This window comes from Cherax quadricarinatus, chromosome 18, assembly GCF_038502225.1.
Source record: "Cherax quadricarinatus isolate ZL_2023a chromosome 18, ASM3850222v1, whole genome shotgun sequence".
Taxonomy (NCBI): domain Eukaryota; kingdom Metazoa; phylum Arthropoda; class Malacostraca; order Decapoda; family Parastacidae; genus Cherax; species Cherax quadricarinatus.
In genome coordinates, this window is record NC_091309.1 from 23453777 (window position 1) to 23477739 (window position 23963).

General features: G+C 37.8%; 1 protein-coding gene across 4 annotated transcripts in view; it reads left to right on the forward strand.

Moving 5' to 3' along the window:
- LOC128689232 (N-acetylgalactosaminyltransferase 6-like) overlaps positions 1–23963 on the forward strand; it is an 81782-nt gene that overhangs the window by 52152 nt on the left and 5667 nt on the right. For 3 of the 4 annotated variants that reach the window (XM_070086339.1, XM_070086341.1, XM_070086338.1), the window contains exons 9-10: positions 2822–3043; positions 4866–5108. In XM_070086339.1, the coding sequence (XP_069942440.1) occupies positions 2822–3043; positions 4866–5108 (465 nt within the window). Of the gene's footprint in view, positions 1–2821; positions 3044–4865; positions 5109–5366; positions 5649–23963 lie in introns of all 4 variants that reach the window. The other variant, XR_011392151.1, reaches the window with a different exon arrangement.

Sequence of the window (23963 nt, forward strand, 5' to 3'; positions counted from 1 at the left end):
GATGTAGCATGTAATGAAAGTAGTTTATTAGATTATGTATTGGTGGATAAAAGGTTGATGGGTAGGCTCCAGGATGTACATGTTTATAGAGGGGCAACTGATATATCGGATCATTATTCAGTTGTAGCTACAGTTAGAGTAAGAGGTAGATGGGAAAAGAGGAAGGTGGCAACAACAAGTAAGAGGGAGGTGAAAGTGTATAAACTAAGGGAGGAGGAAGTTCGGGTGAGATATAAGCGACTATTGTCAGAAAGGTGGGTTAGTGCAAAGATGAGTAGTGGGGGGGGGGGGGGGGGGTTGAAGAGGGTTGGAATAGTTTTAAAAATGCAGTATTAGAATGTGGGGCAGAAGTTTGTGGTTATAGGAGGGTGGGGGTAGGAGGAAAGAGGAGTGATTGGTGGAACGATGAAGTAAAGGGTGTGATAAAAGAGAAAAATTTAGCTTATGAGAGGTTTTTACAAAGTAGAAGTGTTATAAGAAGAGCAGAGTATATGGAGAGTAAAAGAAAGGTGAAGAGAGTGGTGAGAGAGTGCAAAAGGAGAGCAGATGATAGAGTGGGAGAGGAACTGTCAAGAAATTTTAATGAAAATAAGAAAAAATTTTGGAGTGAGTTAAACAAGTTAAGAAAGCCTAGGGAAAGTACGGATTTGTCAGTTAAAAACAGAGTAGGGGAGTTAGTAGATGGGGAGAGGGAGGTATTAGGTAGATGGCGAGAATATTTTGAGGAACTTTTAAATGTTGAGGAAGAAAGGGAGGCGGTAATTTCATGCACTGGTCAGGGAGGTATACCATCTTTTAGGAGTGAAGAAGAGCAGAATGTAAGTGTGGGGGAGGTACGTGAGGCATTACGTAGAATGAAAGGGGGTAAAGCAGCTGGAACTGATGGGATCATGACATAAATGTTAAAAGCAGGGGGGGATATAGTGTTGGAGTGGTTGGTACTTTTGTTTAATAAATGTATGAAAGAGGGGAAGGTACCTAGGGATTGGCAGAGAGCATATATAGTCCCTTTATATAAAGGGAAAGGGGACAAAAGAGATTGTAAAAATTATAGAGGAATAAGTTTACTGAGTATACCAGGAAAAGTGTACGGTAGGGTTATAATTGAAAGAATTAGTGGTAAGACAGAATGTAGGATTGCGGATGAGCAAGGAGGTTTCAGAGTGGGTAGGGGATGTGTAGATCAAGTGTTTACACTGAAGCATATATATGAACAGTATTTAGATAAAGGTAGGGAAGTTTTTATTGCATTTATGGATTTAGAAAAGGCATATGATAGAGTGGATAGAGGAGCAATGTGGCAGATGTTGCAAGTATATGGAATAGGTGGTAAGTTACTAAATGCTGTAAAGAGTTTTTATGAGGATAGTGAGGCTCAAGTTAGGGCGTGTAGAAGAGAGGGAGACTACTTCCCAGTAAAAGTAGGTCTTAGACAGGGGTGTGTAATGTCACCATGGTTGTTTAGTATATTTATAGATGGGGTTGTAAAAGAAGTAAATGCTAGGGTGTTCGGGAGAGGGGTGGGATTAAATTATGGGGAATCAAATTCAAAATGGGAATTGACACAGTTACTTTTTGCTGATGATACTGTGCTTATGGGAGATTCTAAAGAAAAATTGCATAGGTTAGTGGATGAGTTTGGGAATGTGTGTAAAGGTAGAAAGTTGAAAGTGAACATAGAAAAGAGTAAGGTGATGAGGGTATCGAATGATTTAGATAAAGAAAAATTGGATATCAAATTGGGGAGGAGGAGTATGGAAGAAGTGAATGTTTTCAGATACTTGGGAGTTGACGTGTCGGCGGATGGATTTATGAAGAATGAGGTTAATCATAGAATTGATGAGGGAAAAAAGGTGAGTGGTGCATTGAGGTATATGTGGAGTCAAAAAACATTATCTATGGAGGCAAAGAAGGGAATGTATGAAAGTATAGTAGTACCAACACTCTTATATGGGTGTGAAGCTTGGGTGGTAAATGCAGCAGCGAGGAGATGGTTGGAGGCAGTGGAGATGTCCTGTCTAAGGGCAATGTGTAGAGTAAATATTATGCAGAAAATTCGGTGTTTGGAAATTAGGAAAAGGTGTGGAGTTAATAAAAGTATTAGTCAGAGGGCAGAAGAGGGGTTGTTGAGGTGGTTTGGTCATTTAGAGAGAATGGATCAAAGTAGAATGACATGGAAAGCATATAAATCTATAGGGGAAGGAAGGCGAGGTAGGGGTCGTCCTCGAAAGGGTTGGAGAGAAGGGGTAAAATAGGTTTTGTGGGCGAGGGGCTTGGACTTCCAGCAAGCGTGCATAAGCGTGTTAGATAGGAGTGAATGGAGACGAATGGTACTTGGGACCTGACGATCTGTTGGAGTGTGATCAGGGTAATATTTAGTGAAGGGATTCAGGGAAACCGGTTATTTGCATATAGTCAGACTTGGGTCCTGGAAATGGGAAGTACAATGCCTGCACTTTAAAGGAGGGGTTTAGGATATTGGCAGTTTGGTGGGATATATTGTGTATCTTTATACGTATATGCTTCTAAACTGTTGTATTCTGAGGACCTCTGCAAAAACAGTGATAATGTGTGAGTGTGGTGAAAGTGTTGAATGATGATGAAAGCATTTTCTTTTTGGGGATTTTCTTTCTTTTTCGGGTCACCCTGCCTCGGTGGGAGACGGCCGATTTGTTGAAAAAAAAAAAAAAAAACTTAGAAAAGAGTATACAACTAGAATTTGTATATTTAAATCATCCATAATGTATTGCTAATTTTTGAACAACTAATATTTCAGTATATTTAACATTTTTTTTTTTTTTGTATTTTTACAAATTTTCAGAATTACCGCCGAGTGGCTGAGGTTTGGATGGACGAGTATGCTGAGTATCTTTATAAACGTAGACCATCATATCTAAAACTTGATGCTGGTGATTTGACAGAGCAGAAGGCTATTAGGAAAAGACTGAACTGCAAATCATTTAAATGGTTTATGACACAAGTTGCTTTTGATTTGACAAAAGTGTACCCTCCAGTTGAACCACCAAATTTTGCAAGTGGGAAGGTGAGAATTATTCAATTTACTTTTCCCATCTTTTATTGGATCTTTTTAAAACTGATCAGAAGAATATAGTTGTGTGTGTGTATGCGTGTTGCGTATTTATTAGAATATTAGTGAAAGCGCTTTTAATTTTATGATATTAGGTAGTCTGTTGCATGGTTTAATTGACCAGTTTAATCAAAGACTTATTATCTCTCTTAGTTTAAACACATTTCACTCAGATTCTTTATAATTTGGTACCATGAGTAACAATTGAAACCCCACAGCAAGTCAGTAACTTGATATTTCTTAATCTTAATCCTTTAACTGTCTTTAACATAGATATCCATTTTTGAGGCCAGTGGCAACTGTGTAGATCTGCATTTTAATCATAGTGTTCCCAAATATGCTGTGAGCATATTTGGCTTAGACATGAGAGAATGGACTGTGCAGTGCGTGTGCACAGTATAGAAAAAATCATGCCCCATGCAGTGCATGGTGACCTTTTGTTTTAGTTAAAATAGTGCCTTTGAGGCATTTTCTATGATGGTTTTTCATAATTTTATTGGCTTTTCTTGTTGCTGTTTGATAAACCTGAAGACATATTCATGAAATTCAGATGATTTTGGTAAATTTCAGACTGGAGGTGGCCTGAAATATTTGATTTTTGGTAAAGCATAGGGCTAACACCTACCCTTCCTGTCTGTTTTTACCATTCCCTTCCTCCCTGGTATGTTTTTACTAGGCTTGCTTCAGTTGCTGGAACAGCCTGAATTTGAAGCTGATTGTACAAGGTTTTCTAAAGTTGTTAATGAAAACTTTGGAAGATGGTGAAAAAATGCAATACTTGCTATAGTTTTCCCTGTGGGGGCATACCTAACAATGAAGTACAGTGGTCCCTCGCTTTTCGTAGTTCTCGGCAATCGTAAATTTCGCCAATCATAGGGGTATTTTCATATAAACATGGACTCGCTTTTCATAGGTTGACTCACGAATAGTAGTTCGTCCTGGACGCGTACGCACGGTGTGAGCCGGGGCGGCCTCCCTACCCAGCCAGTCTGGCATTGTTTGCCAGTGAGTGAAGGTCCCCTCAAGTGCTCCTACGAAATATTTCATAATATTCCACTCATTTTAGTGCTTGCAATTACTAAATAAACTACCATGGCTCCAAAGAAAGCTCCTAGTGCCAAGCCTGTGGTAAAGAAGGTGAGAAATATGTACAGTGACAAAGTCTTCAGCCATTTTCAGGAAGTGTTAAAGAGATGCCAGAAACAGAGCTCTCTCCACAGTTACTTTGCGAGACAGGACTAGAGTGATTCTCAAGGTGGTCCTAGTGGCATTAAGAAACAGAGAAGAGAAGCAACCCCAGAGAAGCAATTGGTACCTGAGGAGTTGCTGGAAGGGGATTCCCCTTCCAAACTGTAAACAATCCAATCTCTCTCCTCCTCCAGTCTCCCATACACTAAGAAGAATCTCCAATAAAGGTAAGTGTTATGCTATTAATGTTTCATTCATCATTTCCCATTCTATTGTTTATGTACTATATGTATATTTCATGTAAAAAAAATTTTTTGTTTTAATACTTCTGGGTGTCAGGAACGGATTAATTGTATTTACATTATTTCTTATGGGGAAAATTGATTCGCAAATCGTAAATTTCGTTTATAGTAACGGCTCCAGGAACGGATTAATTACGAAAAACGAGGGACCACTGTATATTGACATTTGAATTATATCTCAATTATGTTTCATATTCTAACCCCATTTTTTAGAATGCAGTTTATTAATTTGTTTCATTATTTTTAATTTATTGTGAACACATCTTTTACTTTAATGTATTTTACAGATTCAGAGTGTGGCAAGCTCTAACTTATGTGTAGATACAAGGTTCAAGCATCATGGTGATAGGTTTGATCTTCAAGAATGTGGTCGAGGAGGAGAGCAGACTTTTCACTTGACTTGGCACAAGGACATAAGACCAGGCAAACGCCCTGTATGTTGGGATGTGTCCAGTGGTGATGCTCAGGCTCCAATATTGCTATACAATTGTCATGGTATGGGTGGCAATCAGCTCTGGAGATATGATCCTGTAAGTATTTAATTAGGAATTGTACACTTACTGAAGGAAAAGTATATGTTGTTGATGTAATGCAATGTATTTCATTTTGAGTCATGTGAATTTAATCATTTGTTTTAAAGAGCTTGGACATTATCAGGTAAACTTATATACTGTATTCAAATAGTAGAGGTGTAGCATGAATATTTAATGTCGTATTTTGTACATCTAAATTACCTTCCTTTGCCTTTTTGTAAAATATAAAGTAAGTAATAAAAGTTCATGCTACAGGGATTCCACTCAGGTGACAACTTTACTGGTAGTGTGTCAGTCATGTATGCTGTTATTGTGACTACTGCAAATGTCTTAATATCCAGAGTAACTATGCACTCAGGCCACTTAGTCCAGCACTGGTAAGCCAGCACACCCTTACGTGTCCATAGATAAATCATCTTGCTGCACCTCTGTCATAAGGAAGGTGCCACTGATCAGGTCATCTTATGACAAAGACCCATGTCAGGGATTTTCCCTAGATGAATAAATAGTAACAGTGTTCAGCAGACACCATGGAAGGTATATACAATACTGTACTGTATGGCATTTAAAATGCATGATGTGACTTACCCATGAGCTCTCTTGTCCTGCTTTGATATCTTTTGTTTTTGCAGCATATTTTACTTTTTAAACAAACTAAATATTCAGTAAATGTTTTCATAGCAGGTTGTCCATGCTGAATCTTTTCTGCTTCCATCAGGTATGGTATATTTCTGGGTATTGCTGTGGTTTTCCTTGCCATTATTAACTGTTGATTGACCTAACCAATCTATATTTTATTTGCATTTCTATCAAGGGACTTTGAGGAAACACATTTCTAAAGTGCCCATGAATGTTATGCCTCTGCACATAAATGTGGTGTGCCAGTAAGGTTAATCATGTCCATTTTCCCCATCTTTATTTGTGCAAAATTTTGTTTCTGGATATTAAATAATGAATAATTTATGCTTTCCTCTGGAATTTGCTAGTAATTTGCATTGAAACTACTTGAGATAGCACTTCAGATACATCAGCCAATAGATGACACTCATTGGATTGCATTGACAAAATTTTCACATCTTACTTGTAGGAATATTATTGTAGAAAGTGGCATCTATGTTTATTGAACTAATTTCTAGTTAGGTGTCCCCTCATAAGTTATTCCTTGAGGCAAAGAATTGGACACTGCCTCCCATACCTTGGATTGAATTTGATTTCTTCCTATTCCTCCAGTCACTTTAAGACTATGCGTTTAGCACATTTGAGTCCTGGAGGTGGGAAGGGCAGTGCTTGCACTCTGAGGAGGAATGGAAATGTTGCAGTTGGTGTGGGGAATTTGTATAGGTCACATGATCACTCTTGGGACTTTGGGTGAATGTCAGTAACTTGTAACTCATCTTAACTCCTTCAGGGTCCAAGGCCAGAATCTGAAGTGGTGCCCCAGTGTCCAAGAATTTTCAAAAAAAAAATTGTTATTTTTTCTTATGAAATGGTAGAGAATCTTTTTGTGAAGGTAATAAAACAATACCAGTTGTGGAATCTATTGTGTCATTGGGAGAGTCCATGGGGAGGATGTGGAACAGTTGATAGAGGACAAAATTATGCTCTCGCGAATTTTGATGTGTCAGCGATATTTACGAATCGGCGATTTTGCCGGCTTTGACTCCCATTTTAGGCCAATTACATTGTTCCAGTCGACCAAATTCTTAGCTATTTCACTAGTATTACTTCTATTCTATCGATTGAGCACAAGAAGTCGCCAGGTCAACTGTTTCAACTACAAAATAAAGTGATTGGAAATTGGTAATTTGGCCAATTTAACACAAAGTTCAAAATATTCCAATTTCAAAATAGGGTTCAGAATAAACAGTGTAGGTATTCCTGGCACTAAACTAACATTTCCTCTGCTCATTAGTTACGTTTTGAGGCTTTACAAATAAATTCCATTTTTATTTTTTATTCACATAATGAATTTTTATTCACACCAAAAAATAGAAGATATACTGTTATGCAATATTGTAATAATTTTATAAATATCATCACCACATTTGTGAATGTATATTAGACCCACCAGCTGGCGTGTATTAGACATGTGAGGTCGTTTGTTTACTCTTGAACATCGGCAAAAATTTAACATTTCCGCTACTTTGAGCTCAGTTTCAAGCCATTTCCAGTGCTAAAACCAATCAAAATCATCTCTATTTCTGTAATATGTCTTCCATTCTATCAAATGAGACCAAGAAATTGCAAATTACAACTATAAAAACATACAAAAAAATACTGCAAAGTTGCTGTTTTAATCGAAAATCATGGTCTCAGTTTTTTTTTTCCTCTCATTATACACAGTGTGCTGCAGGATTTGTTTTATGTGGTGCACACATACCACATAGATGTATTCTCTCATATCTAGGCCCAAATGTACCACTCGCAGTTTATCAGAGTGAGCTGAGCTCATGACGTAGATCTACGGTTTGGACCCTGAACATAAAGCCGTAGATCTACGGGACGGACCCTGAAAGGGTTAAGGTTACAGCAGCTGCACCCTGGATTCTTTCCTCCAAGAGTGACCATCGAATATTGTCCCTGCAGCTGTATGTGGGGTGAAACATGTAGTGATTAAGAATGTGGCCTGACAGTTGTATGTTCCATTATTGTACAGGTATATTTCATGAAAGAGATGTCACATGACTACCCCTGTGTGGTGAAATCCCCCATGTATCATGACATCCTAAAGATGCTTGTCCAAAATTCTGTAACATGTCCTGATCGGATTATTGCAGTACACCCCTAAGAGATGGTATTACTAAGTCCAATTTACCATAGCTCATGCAAATTTGAGCCATTACACTATTGTGTCACCTGGATGCCAATATCTGATGGCTTGATTAAAGATACATCGTTTATTCCACGAAGATGATTCGCAGGGATATTATACTTCTGTTCATCATTTTAGGTTTGTTCAACCTGTGTCCAACATACTAGTATGCAAAAATTTTTGTACTTTCAAATCTGCCACTTGCCAATATTTTTTAACTAAGCAAAACTGGGTCTTAAGAACATAAGAAAGGAGGAACACTGCAGCAGGCCTGTTGGCCCATACTAGGCAGGTCCTTTACAATTCATCCCACTAACAAACATTTGACCAACCCAATTTTCAATGCTACCCAAGAAATAAGCTCTGATGTGAAAGTCCCACTCAAATCCAACCCATCCCACTCATGTATTTATCCAACCTAAATTTGAAACTACCCAAAGTCCTAGCCTCAATAACCCAACTAGGTAGACTGTTCCACTCATCTACTACCCTATTTCCAAACCAATACTTTCCTATGTCCTTTCTAAATCTAAATTTATCTAATTTAAATCCATTACTGCGGGTTCTCTCTTGGAGAGATATCCTCAAGACCTTGTTAATATCCCCTTTATTAATACCTATCTTCCACTTATACACTTCGATCAGGTCTCCCCTCATTCTTCGTCTAACAAGTGAATGTAACTTAAGAGTCTTCAATCTTTCTTCATAAGGAAGATTTCTAATGCTATGTATTAATTTAGTCATCCTACGCTGAATGTTTTCTATCGAATTTATGTCCATTCTGTAATATGGAGACCAGAATTGAGCTGCATAATCAAGTCCTTTTCGCAATCTGTATGGCTAAGTTCTACATCATTTAACTTATAAGTGCTAGTGTTATGGACACTCCCGAGCTTCAGAACCTTGCATTAATCTACATTGAACTGCATCTGCCACTTTTCTAACCAAGAATATAGTTTGTTTAAATTAGGAGCTGCTGTTCCACCACCAGCTTCCCTACCAGCAAATAGAGTTTGTAACTGTCAGTAAGATGACTTATTCATTCAAAATTTATTACAGTTTCATGATACTAACAGTGGAATTCAGCCACTAGGCACACTAAGTAACCCAAGATAACCCAGTAAAGTCGAACAGTATAACTTATTTCCATGTTTTGAGGAAAATAACATCTGAAAGAACTGTAATATTATAAGTATTCCTTGTACATGCACTAGAAGACCAAAATTGTAAAAAATAGAATAAAAAACAATTATACTATATACAGGAAGGCCCCGCTTTACGGCGTTTCACTTTACGGCGTTCCGCTAATACGGACATTTCAAATTATGACCAAAACTCACTATACGGCTCCCCCCACGTGACTTTCTAATACGGTCACCGTGCCCCACCCTGTTTGTTTACATTCTCCATGAGCTCTGGAAACTCCAAAATTTCAAATGTTTTTAAAAGTTATTTCATATTTTATATACTCTGATAATTATACTTATGTATACCTGTACCTAAATAAACTTACATACTGTGCTGGCATGCAGGTACACATTAAAATTGGTAAGTGTCTTATGTCTCCAGACATCATATTAGTAATGATAATAATAATCATCGAGTCATTTAAATGTCGTATATTACGTTAATATACACATTTTCATTAATCCATCTATGATATTTTTTCAAAATTATATAATAAACACGATGCATAACATATAAATAAGATAAATACACCCCACAGTAGAATAAATAAACATAAATGTGAGATGTGGTAGCAGACGACTTGCACAAGTGACGCCATATTAGAAATGATAATAATAATAATAACAATACTCACCGAGTCTCATTAAATGTCGTATATTACGTTAATATACACATTTTCATTAATCCATCCATGATATTTTTTCAAAATTATATAATAAACACGATACATAACATAAAAAGATGATAAATACACCCCACAATAGAATAAATAAACATAAATATAAGATGTGGGAGCCACATAACTTGTACAAGTGACGGCAAGAATAACATTTTCTCTAATCTAACATAAGAGAAAATGTGTTACTGGGGGTAACTGTAGAAAATTATTCCTTTCGTATGTATGTAAGTAAGTTTATTCAGGTATACACAAATACAGTTACATAGATTATCATACATAACAACATATGTGTAGAGAACCTAGGATAACCCAAAAAAGTCAGAGTGACTTATTTCCATTGCCTTCACTCAGAGCATCATTTCTTCTCAAAATGATGTTACATGAGAATGGGAGTGTTCTTCTTTATTAATTCTACCGTATCAATGTAGAGACAACCTGTACACAATGTAACTTGTACACAAACCAGACGTGTACACTTCGTTTGTTTACAAAACTTACGTTCGCCTGGTTTGTTTACACAACTCTGCGCCTGTCCCCTCTCATGTACTCGTTCTTTCTCTCTCTCGTTTATTCGTTTTATCTCATTTACTTACTCCTGACCCTACATTAAGACTACAAATATTTTAAGGTAAGTAATGAGTGAACTGTATATACATTTTATCGCTCTGGGATGCTTAAATCTCATAGAATAGTATGTGTGGGTGGGGTGGCCTGGTAAGGTAGCCTGGCTGATTACCATACATACCACACTTGATTTCTTACAATAAATACTACTTGTCTCACCCTAGATTAAGACTATAAATATTTTAAGGTAAGTAATGAGTGCACTATGTGTGTATTGTACTTTTTTGTTGTTTTTTTGATGCCTGGTTCTATTGCTAACTTAATATATGTTAGTGTAAACTTGTTATCTAGTGTTTGTATGCATTTATAAGTGGAAAAAAAGGGTGTTCCACTTTACTTCGGTTTCCGCTTTACGGCGGTAGCCTGGAACCTAACCTGCCGTATAAGTGGGGCCCTGCTGTACGTATATGTATACCGTACATTCCAGGTGGAGCAACGTCAGGCTAAGCATTTCCCCAAGTTTGAAGTGCTAAAACATCTTTAAACACATCTAATATCACAAGAAGCTAGTGTACAAAGTGTTAAATATTAAAAACAATTAAAAATCAGAAAAACAATCATATCTTGGCATCCTTAAATTGTAAATTGTAATTATCGCTAGCACATTTACACCACTGTTTCCAATAAGTGGTTGTTTTTTCTTCAAAAAATCATAATTTTTTTTTTATCAGATTACATTCATTTTAATCTTATTTGATTCAGAAAAATGCATACAGGTACCATCTGACTTACAACTGAGCTTGGTTCCTACTAACCGGTCGTAAGTCAAAATGGATGTACAGTGGACCGTCGGCTAATGATTTTAATCCGCTCCAGAGAGCTTGTCCTTAACCCATTTCATCATTAGCCGAATTAATTTTCCCCATAAGAAATAATGGAAATCCAATTAATCCGTTCCAGGCACCCAAAGGTATTAAATTTTTTTTTTTTCACGTGAAATATACAATTTCCTACACAGAAAACAATGATGAATGAAGAATAAATACTGCATGCAGAATACTACATGAAGAATGAATGACACCTTTATTGAAGATGTGATGAGTGATGAGATGGGAGGAGGGGAGATGATGGAGGTGTATTATTGTTTGGAAGGGGAATCTTCTTCCATAAGGACTTTAGGTACCAAGTCCTTTTCTGGGGTTACTTCCCTTCTTTTTTTAATGCCACTGGGAACAACTTGACAGTCACTGGACCTCTGTCGCACCAAAAATCTGTCCATAGAGCTCTGTATCTGGCGTTCCTTTAAGATTTTCTTAAAATGAGCCACAACATTGTTATTGTAAGAGTCACCAGCATGGCTTGCAATAGCTGTGTCAAGGTGATGTTCTTCCATAAAGGCTTGCACCTTTGTCCACATTGCACAAATGTCCTTAATTGTTAAAGAAGGCAACTTCCTCCATCTTTCTCTCCCCTCCTCTGAAGCAATTTCCTCAGTTGTGGTCTCTTGCTGTTACAGATGGTCTTGCAGCTCATCAGTGGTTAGTTCTTTGTCGTCATCCTCCATCAACTGTTCCACATCCTCCCCACTAACCTCGAACCCCATGGACTCTCCCAATGACACAATAGATTCCACAACTGGTATAGGCTCCTCAGGGTTATCCCCAAACCCTTCAAAATCCCTCTCTTGTACACATTGTGACCACAATTTCCTCCAAGCAGAGTTCAAGGTCCTGTTAGTCACTCTCTCCCAAGCCTTACCTATAAGGTATATGCAACTGAGGATACTAAAGTGATCTTTCCAAAACTCTCTTAGGGTTAGTTCAGTGTCAGAGGTCACTTCAAAGCACTTTGGAAACACTGCTTTGGTGTACAGTTTTTTTAAATTTGAAATGACCTGCTGGTCTATGGGCTGGAGGAAAGTAGTGGTATTAGGAGGCAAAAACTTCACTTTTATGAAACTCGACTCCCCTGCAATTCACTCTGGCAAGTCTAGAGGATGAGCAGGAGCATTGTCTAATACCAGGAAGCACTTGAGGTCCAATTTATTTTCCAGGAGGTAATTTTTCACAGTGGGGCCAAACACATGATAGAACCAATCATGGAAAATGTCCCTAGTGACCCATGCCTTACTGTTTGCCCTCCACATCACACACAAATTAGCCTTGGTGACACTGTTTTTCTTGAACACTGGTATACCTCCCTGGCCAATGCATGAAATTACCACCTCCCTTTCTTCGTCGACATTTAACTCTTTGACTGTTTCGGTCGTATATATACCTGTTTGACGTATATACGTATACTCAAAAATTCTAGCGGCTTCAAATCAAGCATGAGATAGCTGGTAGGTCCACGTGTGAGAGAATGGGTCTGTGTGGTCAGTGTGCACTATATATATAAAAAATCCTGCAGCACGCAGTGTGTATTGAGAAAAAAAACTCCGACCGTGTTTTTTGGATTAAAATGCCGACTTTGTGGTGTACAGTGGACCCCCGAGTTTCGTGATTAATCCGTTCCAGAGAGCCTGCCGAAAGTCGAAATTGAAGAATGACAAAACCATTTTCCCCATAAGAAATAATGAAAATAATGAAAAGAATAAGAAGAAAATTGTCAAAGTGGGAAGTCTGAATGTGCGTGGATGTTGTGTAAATGTTAAGAAAGAGATGATTGTGGATGTTATGAATGAGAAGAAACTGGATGTCCTGGCTTTAAGTGAAACAAAGCTGAAGGGGGTGGGAGAGTTTCAATGGAGAGGAATAAATGGGATTAGGTCAGGGGTTTCAAATAGAGTTAGAGCTAAAGAAGGAGTAGCAATAATGTTGAAGGATAAGCTATGGCAGGAAAAGAGGGACTACAAATGCATAAATTCAAGGATTATGTGGAATAAAATAAAGATTGGATGTGAAAAGTGTGTTATAGTAAGTGTGTATGCACCTGGAGAAGAGAGAAGTGTAGAGGAGAGAGAGAGATTCTGGGAAATGTTGAGTGAATGCGTGGGGAGTTTTGAATCAAGTGTGAGAGTAATGGTGGTTGGGGATTTCAATGCTAAAGTGGGTAAAAATGTTATGGAGGGAGTAGTAGGTAAATTTGGGGTGCCAGGGGTAAATGTAAATGGGGAGCCTTTAATTGAGCTATGTGTAGAAAGAAATTTGGTAATAAGTAATACATATTTTATGAAAAAGAGGATAAATAAATATACAAGGTATGATGTAGCACGTAATGAAAGTAGTTTGTTAGATTATGTATTGGTGGATAAGAGGTTGATGGGTAGGCTCCAGGATGTACATGTTTATAGAGGGGCAACTGATATATCAGATCATTATTTAGTTGTAGCTACAGTTAGAGTAAGAGGTAGATGGGAAAAGAGGAAGGTGGCAACAACAAGTAAGAGGGAGGTGAAAGTGTATAAACTAAGGGAGGAGGAAGTTCGGGCGAGATATAAGCGACTATTGGCAGAAAGGTGGGCTAGTGCAAAGATGAGTAGTGGGGGGGTTGAAGAGGGTTGGAATAGTTTTAAAAATGCAGTATTAGAATGTGGGGCAGAAGTTTGTGGTTATAGGAGGGTGGGGGCAGGAGGAAAGAGGAGTGATTGGTGGAATGATGAAGTAAAGGGTGTGATAAAAGAGAAAAAGGTAGCTTACGAGAGGTTTTTACAAAGCAGAAGTGTTATAAGAAGAGCAGAGTATATGGAGAGTAAAAGAAAGGTGAAGAGAGTGGTGAGAGAGTGCAAAAGGAGAGCAGATGAAAGAGTGAGAGAGGCACTGTCAAGAAATTTTAATGAAAATAAGAAAAAATTTTGGAGTGAGTTAAACAAGTTAAGAAAGCCTAGGGAAAGTATGGATTTGTCCATTAAAAACAGAGTAGGGGAGTTAGTAGATGGGGAGAGGGAGGTATTAGGTAGATGGCGAGAATATTTTGAGGAACTTTTAAATGTTGAGGAAGAAAGGGAGGCGGTAATTTCATGCACTGGCCAGGGAGGTATACCATCTTTTAGGAGTGAAGAAGAGCAGAATGTAAGTGTGGTGGAGGTACGTGAGGCATTACGTAGAATGAAAGGGGGTAAAGCAGCTGGAACTGATGGGATCATGACAGAAATGTTAAAAGCAGGGAGGATATAGTGTTGGAGTGATTGGTACTTTTGTTTAATAAATGTATGAAAGAGGGGAAGGTACCTAGGGATTGGCGGAGAGCATGTATAGTCCCTTTATATAAAGGGAAAGGGGACAAAAGAGATTGTAAGAATTATAGAGGAATAAGTTTACTGAGTATACCAGGAAAAGTATACGGTAGAGTTATAATTGAAAGAATTAGAGGTAAGACAGAATGTAGAATTGCGGATGAGCAAGGAGGCTTCAGAGTGGGTAGGGGATGTGTAGATCAAGTGTTTACATTGAAGCATATATGTGAACAGTATTTAGATAAAGGTAGGGAAGTTTTTATTGCATTTATGGATTTAGAAAAGGCATATGATAGTGGATAGAAGAGCAATGTGGCAGATGTTGCAAGTTTATGGAATAGGTGGTAAGTTACTAAATGCTGTAAAGAACTTTTATAAGGATAGTGAGGCTCAGGTTAGGGTGTATAGAAGAGAGGGAGAATACTTCCCGGTAAAAGTAGGTCTTAGACAGGGATGTGTAATGTCACCATGGTTGTTTAATATATTTATAGATGGGGTTGTAAAAGAAGTAAATGCTAGGGTGTTCGGGAGAGGGGTGGGATTAAATTATGGGGAATCAAATTCAAAATGGGAATTGACTCGGTTACTTTTTGCTGATGATACTGTGCTTATGGGAGATTCTAAAGAAAAATTGCAAAGGTTAGTGGACGAGTTTGATAATGTGTGTAAAGGTAGAAAGTTGAAAGTGAACATAGAAAAGAGTAAGGTGATGAGGGTATCAAATGATTTAGATAAAGAAAAATTGGATATCAAATTGGGGAGGAGGAGTATGGAAGAAGTGAATGTTTTCAGATACTTGGGAGTAGACGTGTCGGCGGATGGATTTATGAAGGATGAGGTTAATCATAGAATTGATGAGGGAAAAAAGGTGAGTGGTGCATTGAGGTATATGTGGAGTCAAAAAACGTTATCTATGGAGGCAAAGAAGGGAATGTATGAAAGTATAGTAGTACCAACACTCTTATATGGATGTGAAGCTTGGGTGGTAAATGCAGCAGCGAGGAGATGGTTGGAGGCAGTGGAGATGTCCTGTCTAAGGGCAATGTGTGGTGTAAATATTATGCAGAAAATTCGGAGTGTGGAAATTAGGAGAAGGTGTGGAGTTAATAAAAGCATTAGTCAGAGGGCAGAAGAGGGGTTATTGAGGTGGTTTGGTCATTTAGAGAGAATGGATCAAAGTAGAATGACATGGAAAGCATAAAAATCTATAGGGGAAGGAAAGAGGGGTAGGGGTCGTCCTCGAAAGGGTTGGAAAGAGGGGGTAAAGGAGGTTTTGTGGGCGAGGGGCTTGGACTTCCAGCAAGCGTGCATGAGCGTGTTAGATAGGAGTGAATGGAGACGAATGATACTTGTGACCTGACGATCTGTTGGAGTGTGAGCAGGGTAATATTTAGTGAAGGGATTCAGGGAAACCGGCTATTTTCATATAGTCGGACTTGAGTCCTGGAAATGGGAAGTACAATGCCTGCACTTTAAAGGAGGGGTTTGGGATATTGGCAGTTTGGAGGGATATGTTGTGTATCTTTATACGTATATGCTTCTAAACTGTTGTATTCTGAGCACCTCTGAAAAAGCAGTGATAATGTGTGAGTGTGGTGAAAGTGTTGAATGATGATGAAAGTATTTTCTTTTTGGGGATTTTCTTTCTTTTTTGGGTCACCCTGCCTCGGTGGGAGACGACCGACTTGTTGAAAAAAAAAAAAAAAAAATTCATTCCAGACACCCAAAAATATTAAAATACAATATTTTTTTTCAAATTAAATAAAGATTTACATACTGAAAACAATGAGAAATCAAGTACATGCATATAAAAAATAATAATAACATTACACTTACCTTTACTGAAGACTTCTGGGTGGATGGAAGATGGGAGGAGGGGATAGGAGGAAGGCGTACACTATTGTTTGGAAGGAGAATCTCCTTCCATTAGGACTTCAGGTATGAAGTCCTTATCTGGGGCTACTTCCCTTCTTTGTTTTTTAACCCTTTGTATGTTTCGGTCTTACATATACGTCTTACAAGCCAGTGTTTTTGACGTATTAATACGTCAAATTTTGTACTTTTGGTGTAATTACCAATGGGAAAAGATTGTTTATCATAAGAAAAACAAATTTTTTTTTAATATTTTGCGACACAGAGAGGCACTTTAGGATTTGGTGTTGCGACAGTCAGAGGGTTAAAGACACTGGCACTGGGAACAACTTGAATCACTGGAACCCTGTCGCACAAAATATCTGTCCAGAGAACTCTGTTTCTGGCGTTTCTTAAAGATTTGTCTGAAGTGGGACACAACACTGTCATTGTACATGTTGCCAATACGGCCTGCAAGAGCTTTGTTAGGGTGAAGCTTATCCATAAATGTTTACACTTCAGTCCACTTTGCACAAATGTCCTTAATCTTTGCAACAACAGCACACTTTATTTCCTTTCCTTTCACCACGATCGAAGTGATGGTTGAATGGGGTTTGCCATACATCCTGGCAAGCTCTGTAACATGCACTCCACTCTCATATTTTTCAATGATTTCCTTCTTGAATTCGATCGTGTTCCTCATTTTCTTTACCAAAGAGCTTGCACTAGCTTTCCTTGGGCCCATGGTGACTTATTTAGCAGTTGCAATCACAAAAATCAATGAATTATTACGTATGAACCCGCGGGGTGATGGTCACGTGTTGGTAAACAATGGCACACTGAGCATGAATGGCGTGAGAGACTGGCTTTGTGTGCGAGGTGACGTGCGGACGGGTACCGGACAGTCACCGAATCATGAGTCTAATGACGAAACGCGAGGCCAATTTTGCTGAAAAAACTTGCCGAAAGTCGATGCCGCCGAAACTCAGGGGGTCCACTGTATTTTCCTATAGTATTTATAGTTGTATTCTTGTTTTCTTGGTCTCATTTGATAGAATGGAAAACATATTATAGAAATAGAGGTGACTTTGATTGTTTTTGCTATGAAAAGAACCTTGAAATGGAGCTCAAAGTAGGGGAAATGTTTGATTTTTGCCGATGTTCAAAAGTAAACAAATGATGTCATTGTCCAATAAATGTCCAACTAGCCATTGTAATATGCAGTCATGAATGGGTTGACATTATTTATACAATTATTACAATATTGCCATAGTCTGCATAACAGTAAATCTTCTATTTTTTGTTTGAATAAAAATTCAAAATAGAAAGCAAGAGTAATATCAGAGGGGCCTGGAGACATGACTGATGAACAAAGAAAATGTTATTTTAGAGTCTGGATGGTTTGCATTGTTCATTCTGGACCCTATTTTGAAATTCGCGTATTTTTTAATTTGCATGAAATTGGCCAAATTGCAAAGTTCTGACCACGTTATTGGGTAGTTGAAATCGGTTAATGGGCAGTTTCTTGTACTCAATCGATAGAACAAATGGAGTTCTAAAGAAATAGCAATGAGTTCAGTCGACTGAAACAATGGAATTAGCCGAGAGTAAGGCTCAAAGTGGGCGAAATTGCCGATTCATAAATATTGCCGAGGTCGCTAACTTCGCGAGAGCGTAATTCCGTAAGTTTTCCATCAAATTTTGTTCTTCTGGTGCCATTACCATTGGGAAAAGATTTCCTATCATTTCATAAGATTTTTTTGTTTTTTTTTATTTAAATTTTTTTGACACCAGGAGACACCTCAGGATTTGGGGTTGCGACAGTCAAAGGGTTAAAAGTTCCTCAAAATATTCCCGTCATCTACCCAATACCTCCATCTCCCCATCTACGAACTCCTCTACTCTGTTTTTAACTGACAAATCCATTCATTCCTTGGGCTTTCTTAACTTGTTTAACCCACTCCAAAAATTTTTCTTATTTTCATTAAAATTTCTTGACAGTGCCTCTCCCACTCTGTCATCTGCTCTCCTTTTGCACTCTCTCACCACTCTCTTCACCTTTCTTTTACTCTCCATATACTCTGCTCTTCTTATAGCACTTCTGCTTTGTAAAAACCTCTCATAAGCTACCTTTTTCTCTTTTATCACACCATTAACTTCATCTTTCCACCAATCACTTCTCTTTCCTCCTGCACCCACCCTCCTATAACCACAAACTTCTGCCCTACATTCTAATACTGCATTTTTAAAACTATTCCAACCCTCTTCAACCCACTACTCATACTTGCACTAGCCCACCTTTCTGCCAATAGTTGCTTATATCTCACCCTAACTTTCTGCTCCCTTAGTTTATACACTTTCACTTCTCTCTTACTTGTTGTTGTCAGTTTCCTCTTGTCCCATCTACCTCTTACTCATGTTTCCCTGTTATTAATATTGTTTATTATGTTAGATAAAGTGTGATAGCTAAATAAGCCGTAGAGTTGATATTAGTGTCATATTGAAGCATTTTGTCCTGTCTCCAAATAATAAACTCGCCTCCCTCTGCCCTCCTCCCCGTCTTCCATACAACAAGAGTCTTAAATAAAGGTATATGTGATGTTAAATGTTCATTTATACATTGTATTGGTGCTTTATATTTATTTGTCATTCTTTTCTGTCTGTAAATCTATACTACTTAATCTCTAAATTTTTTTTTTTTGGTTAATACTTTTGGGTGTCTGGAATGGATAAATTGGATTACGTTATTTCTTATGGGGAAAATGATTTCAGTTTTCGTGAATTTCGGCTTTTGTCAGACTCTCTGGAATGGATTAATCACAAAAACGGAGGGTCCACTGTACGTATTAGTATTGACTCGCAAAATCATATTAACAAGATGGTAAAAAAGACTCCCAGATCAGGTGGGATTAAATCCATGGTGAGCCAGCCTGAAAACTAGCAGTTCAGGTGTTTATGGGGATTACATCCCTGGATGATTAGCATATACCAAGTTAATGAGTAATTTGTGATGACTGTTAAAAAAAGTTTTCAAAAAATCTATATTAATAGTATGTACTTAATTTACACAATACATATTTTAATCTCCATAAAATCAGGGGATCGAATACTACACGAATGTTGCAAATTTCTTATTATGTTCCTCTTTCCAAGAGTAATTTCTAAAAATTTTTATTGTACCCATTTTCTTTTGATGTATATGTGATCCCCATATTGTAAGCATGTCTTAGAGTATTGCTGAACATGCACCAATGGATTTTTCACACTCAAATCCTCTTCTGTTTAGACATTCTTATTAATGTTATTAAAGTTAGAGCAATATTGAAGGAGATGTGGCCTCTGAAACAAATTAGAAAGTCAAATCAGCCATAGAATTTATTTTTAAATAGTTATATATGCATCAGACTATTTTTTGTTGGACATCTTATTAAAATCAGTAGTGTTAATTTGTTAATCAAATTTTAAAGTAACAGTCATTATCTTTTTATGAACTTGGTTTAAAAGTTCAAATGATATTTTCTCTGATTATAAAATAGATTTTTGTTATGTAGTCTTTTGATGCATGTGGTACTATGTTCATGTTTATTTGGTACAAAAATCAGTGAAAAAATTTGTATTTTAAGATGATTTTTTGTTTTTAGCATGGAACATGACTCCAGATTATAAGCCAACCTTTTATATAAAATGTTATTGAAAATGTAACCTGCAAATTTCCTGAGCTTAAATCTCTCTTCATTCTTACTGGTCCATGCTAGGCAAGTCCTCAAACCCAACCCTTATTATTCATATATTTGTCCAGCCTGTTTTTATTGCTGTACCCAGGGTTTTAGCTGATTTGTCCCCTCAGCTAGAAGTCTGTTGCCAAACCAGTACCTTCCTGTATCATCTTATGAATGCCAATACAGTATTAACGAAGTAAGAGTGGTACAGGTCCTCCATCACAAATCCGGCATCATTGGAACCTGTAGTGTGCCGGATTACTGAGTTTGCCGGATTACAGAGTAGTTAGGTTAGAATACACTTAATAAAATTAACCAACTTGACTGACGCAAAAATCGAACATTTCCGGTACTTTGAGCTCAATTTCAAGGTACTTTTCATCATGAAAGCAATCAAAATCAAGTCTATTTCTGTAGTATATCTTCCATTTTATCAAATGAGTCCAAAAAAATGAGAATACAACCATAAAAACCATATGAAAATATACTGCAAAGAGGTGGCTAATGGCTGAGAGGTGAACTCCCTTATTTATCATCCATCCTTTTTATTTTTGTTGTACGTTAAGAAGCATCTTTCCATCATACATTGCCCAAGTTTCAATGAGATAGCCCAACAAACAACCAAGAAAAAAAAATTTACCAAAAATCATATATGGCAAGCCCAAGCCAGGTCTTGGAAATAAGTCACTTTGTCTGACTTTTCTGGGTTATCCTAGGTTCTCTATACATACACTGCTATGTATGATAATCTATGTAACTATTTGTGTATGCCTGAATAAACTTATTTACTTCTAGTCTGTCAGCTGAGTACAAGAAACCGCCCATTCACTTATTTCAACTACCCAATAAAGTGGTCAGAAATTGGCATTTTGGCCGATTTCACACAAATTTCAACAGATGCTAATTTCAAAATAGGATCCAGAATAAACAGTGCAGACATTCCTGGCACTAAAATAACATTTTCTCTGTTCAATGAAAGTTCTGGCCAGGCTGTAAGGTGGCATACCTGAAATCTTTCCTGTAAGAACTTGTGGTTTTTTGATATGCTTTAAGGATTGCCTTCTTCAGTAGGTTATAATTACATATGATATCCTGCGACAAAGTTGCATAGATATTCAAAGCTGTACCAGAAAATAACATTCCTAATCTGGTAGCCCAGGTGTCAGCAGGCCATTCACAGAGGGTAGCAGTATTTTCAAACCTGATAATGTATGAAGTTATGTCTTCCCCCTCTGTGAAGGGAGGTAAATTAGGTGTTGGAATATGTGCACTGACTGCCCGTTGTTCCATTACTCCTTCCTCTAATTGTTGTTGTGTAAAAGTTAACTTTTTATTCTCTAATTCAAGGCGAGATTTTTCGAGCTCGCGATCCTTTTCTCTCTCTATTAACTCATGCTCTCTAGCTCTTTCCTCACGTTCTCTAGCTCTTTCCTCACGATCAAGTCTATCATGCTCTTTTTTGTCTTCGTGCTCTCTTTCTGTCTTTCTTGGCTTTCTCTTTCAATTTTCTCTCTCTCTCTTTTCTCCTGTCTTTCAAGGTTCTCTTTCTCCTTTTTCTCTTCTCTTTCGATTTTCACTCTCTCCTTTTTCTCTTCTCTTTTGATTCTCTCTCTCTCCTTTACTTCTTCTCTTTCCCTTTCTAACTGTCTCTCTTCTCTCTCAATTCTCTCTCTTTCAAGTCTTTCCTGGATCTTAGCACTAATGAAAGATTCTAAATTTTTCCCTGTTATTCCTAACTTACTTCCAGCATTCATCCAAAACTGGTATTCCTCCATGCTTGCAAGAATAACTTAAACTATCAGGGGAAATGAAACGGGTATTAAAGAAAACGGAGGGTTCAATTCCTGCTCCGCTCAAACTGTAAATAAACCAGAGGGCTCGATCCCTGCTTCAATTAAACAACATGTATTAATGAAAACGAAGGGTTCTATGCCGGCTCCGAGCAAACAGTAAGTAGAATGGGGTCACTTGACCATCCAATCTTCTCACCAACAAATCAAGAGTGTCCTATGACAGTTCCCTTGATATAATGAAGAGCTCAATGAAACAAGTTGTCACTGGAAAATCTCGGGTCCTTAGAGTCTAATCCTCAAAAGTGTTTCAAGCTCACAAGAAACGTGGCAGAATTAACTATTATATCCTGCCTGACTTGACTTACAATAAATTGAGACTATAACAATCACCAAATCTTTTAAATACCTGTACTGTAGTCCTACCATAGAGAATGATTACTCATGGCTGGTGGTAACCGTCTGTGGTATGCGGCGTTGAAGTTCCAATGGTAGATTCGAGATGGAGTTGAATCATGATTCAGTAGAGTTGATCCTGGCAAGGTCGCCACTTGTGAAGGCTTACTCAGCCCTGTAACAACTTCAGTAAGTATTACTAAGGCTGGCTCCTCCTCAGGAAAATTAATGAATAGAAAAAGAAATAATAACAGACAAACATAAACACTTTATTAAATAGAAATTTAAAATATAAAACACTTAAATATGAAATATTAATCCTACATTAAAGAAAATGAAAAATGAAAAATATAAATGATAACTTAATTCAACGCTAATATATATAGGGGTGTCTGGTGTTGGTGACACTGTGTTGTTGAAATCGTAGCCATTGCTGATGATGGGGGGGGGGATCGCAGGTGTTGGTTACGACCCACTGGCTAGTTCTTCACAGTAGATAAGGCCTTGAGTATTATATCCCAATGACAGGAAAGCAGGTTCTTTACCGCTGCAATGATGTGGGGTTACGTCCTGCAATTTCATACAGGTGCACAGGTAATTAAATCCAAAATGGGGAAGTCTCTGGACGTTAGTCCTTCTCCATCATTTCTCCTCGTTGATTGACAGGTGACCCTCTCTGTCATCCAAGCTGAAAAGATAGACAGGTTACCCACTGTTTAAGAAATCACTCTCCATGGTAAGCACAATACCCAAAAGATGTGGTGATTATTACAACAGTCAACCTAGAGCAAGACTGAAAGGACTAAGTTTATTATTGGTCAAAAGTGACGCTTTCAACCAATAAATCCACTAGAATACAAAGCAGGCATGTACTTACAGTAGTGTTGGGAGCTGTGAGTCGAGTGATTTACTGTTTGACCAGAGCCACACACGTCACCTTTCGGGGGGTGGGGGGGAAGGAGGGGAAGATATAGTGGGAGCTAGACTGACCCTACGTTAACAAGCAGCCGGAAATCAAACTATCACTTTAGGGGTGGGGGAGAAAAGGCGGGAGCTTGACTTACCCTACCTTAACAAGTAGCCGGCAATGAAACTATCACTTTCGGGGAGGGGGCAAAAAGGCGGGAATAGCGGGAGCTTGACTTACCCTACCTTAACAAGTAGCCGGCAATGAAACTATTGTTACTATATACTCCCTCTCTATTCCTATCTATTGAACTTTTCCCTCACATAGGTTCTCTACACATATGCTGCTATGTGTGATAATCTATATAGAGAAAATAACTTTTTTGTTTCTGGTTTATGGTGCAGTACGAGTGTATATCACAGTTAGCCCTGTGCTACACTCCGTTTTCTCTAATATAAGCCCCCAAGATAGGGATAAGAGAAAGGTATTTGTATACCATATCCTCTTCATACCTCTGTCGAACTGCTCGGTGTTATGCCAAATATTATTTATTCTGGAGTATTTAACATGTTTTATGTTATTTATATTGTTTATGTCATATTAGATCAACTGTGATAGGCAGATAAGCTGTAGTGTTGATATTAGTGTAATAATAAAGCATATTCTCCTGCATCGTGAGACAGCTCATTGCAACCGACAGTGGCTTCAAAGCCACCTTATCTTTAATGGATAATTACTGTGTAGGTGCTTTACATAATGAGAAGCATTTTTT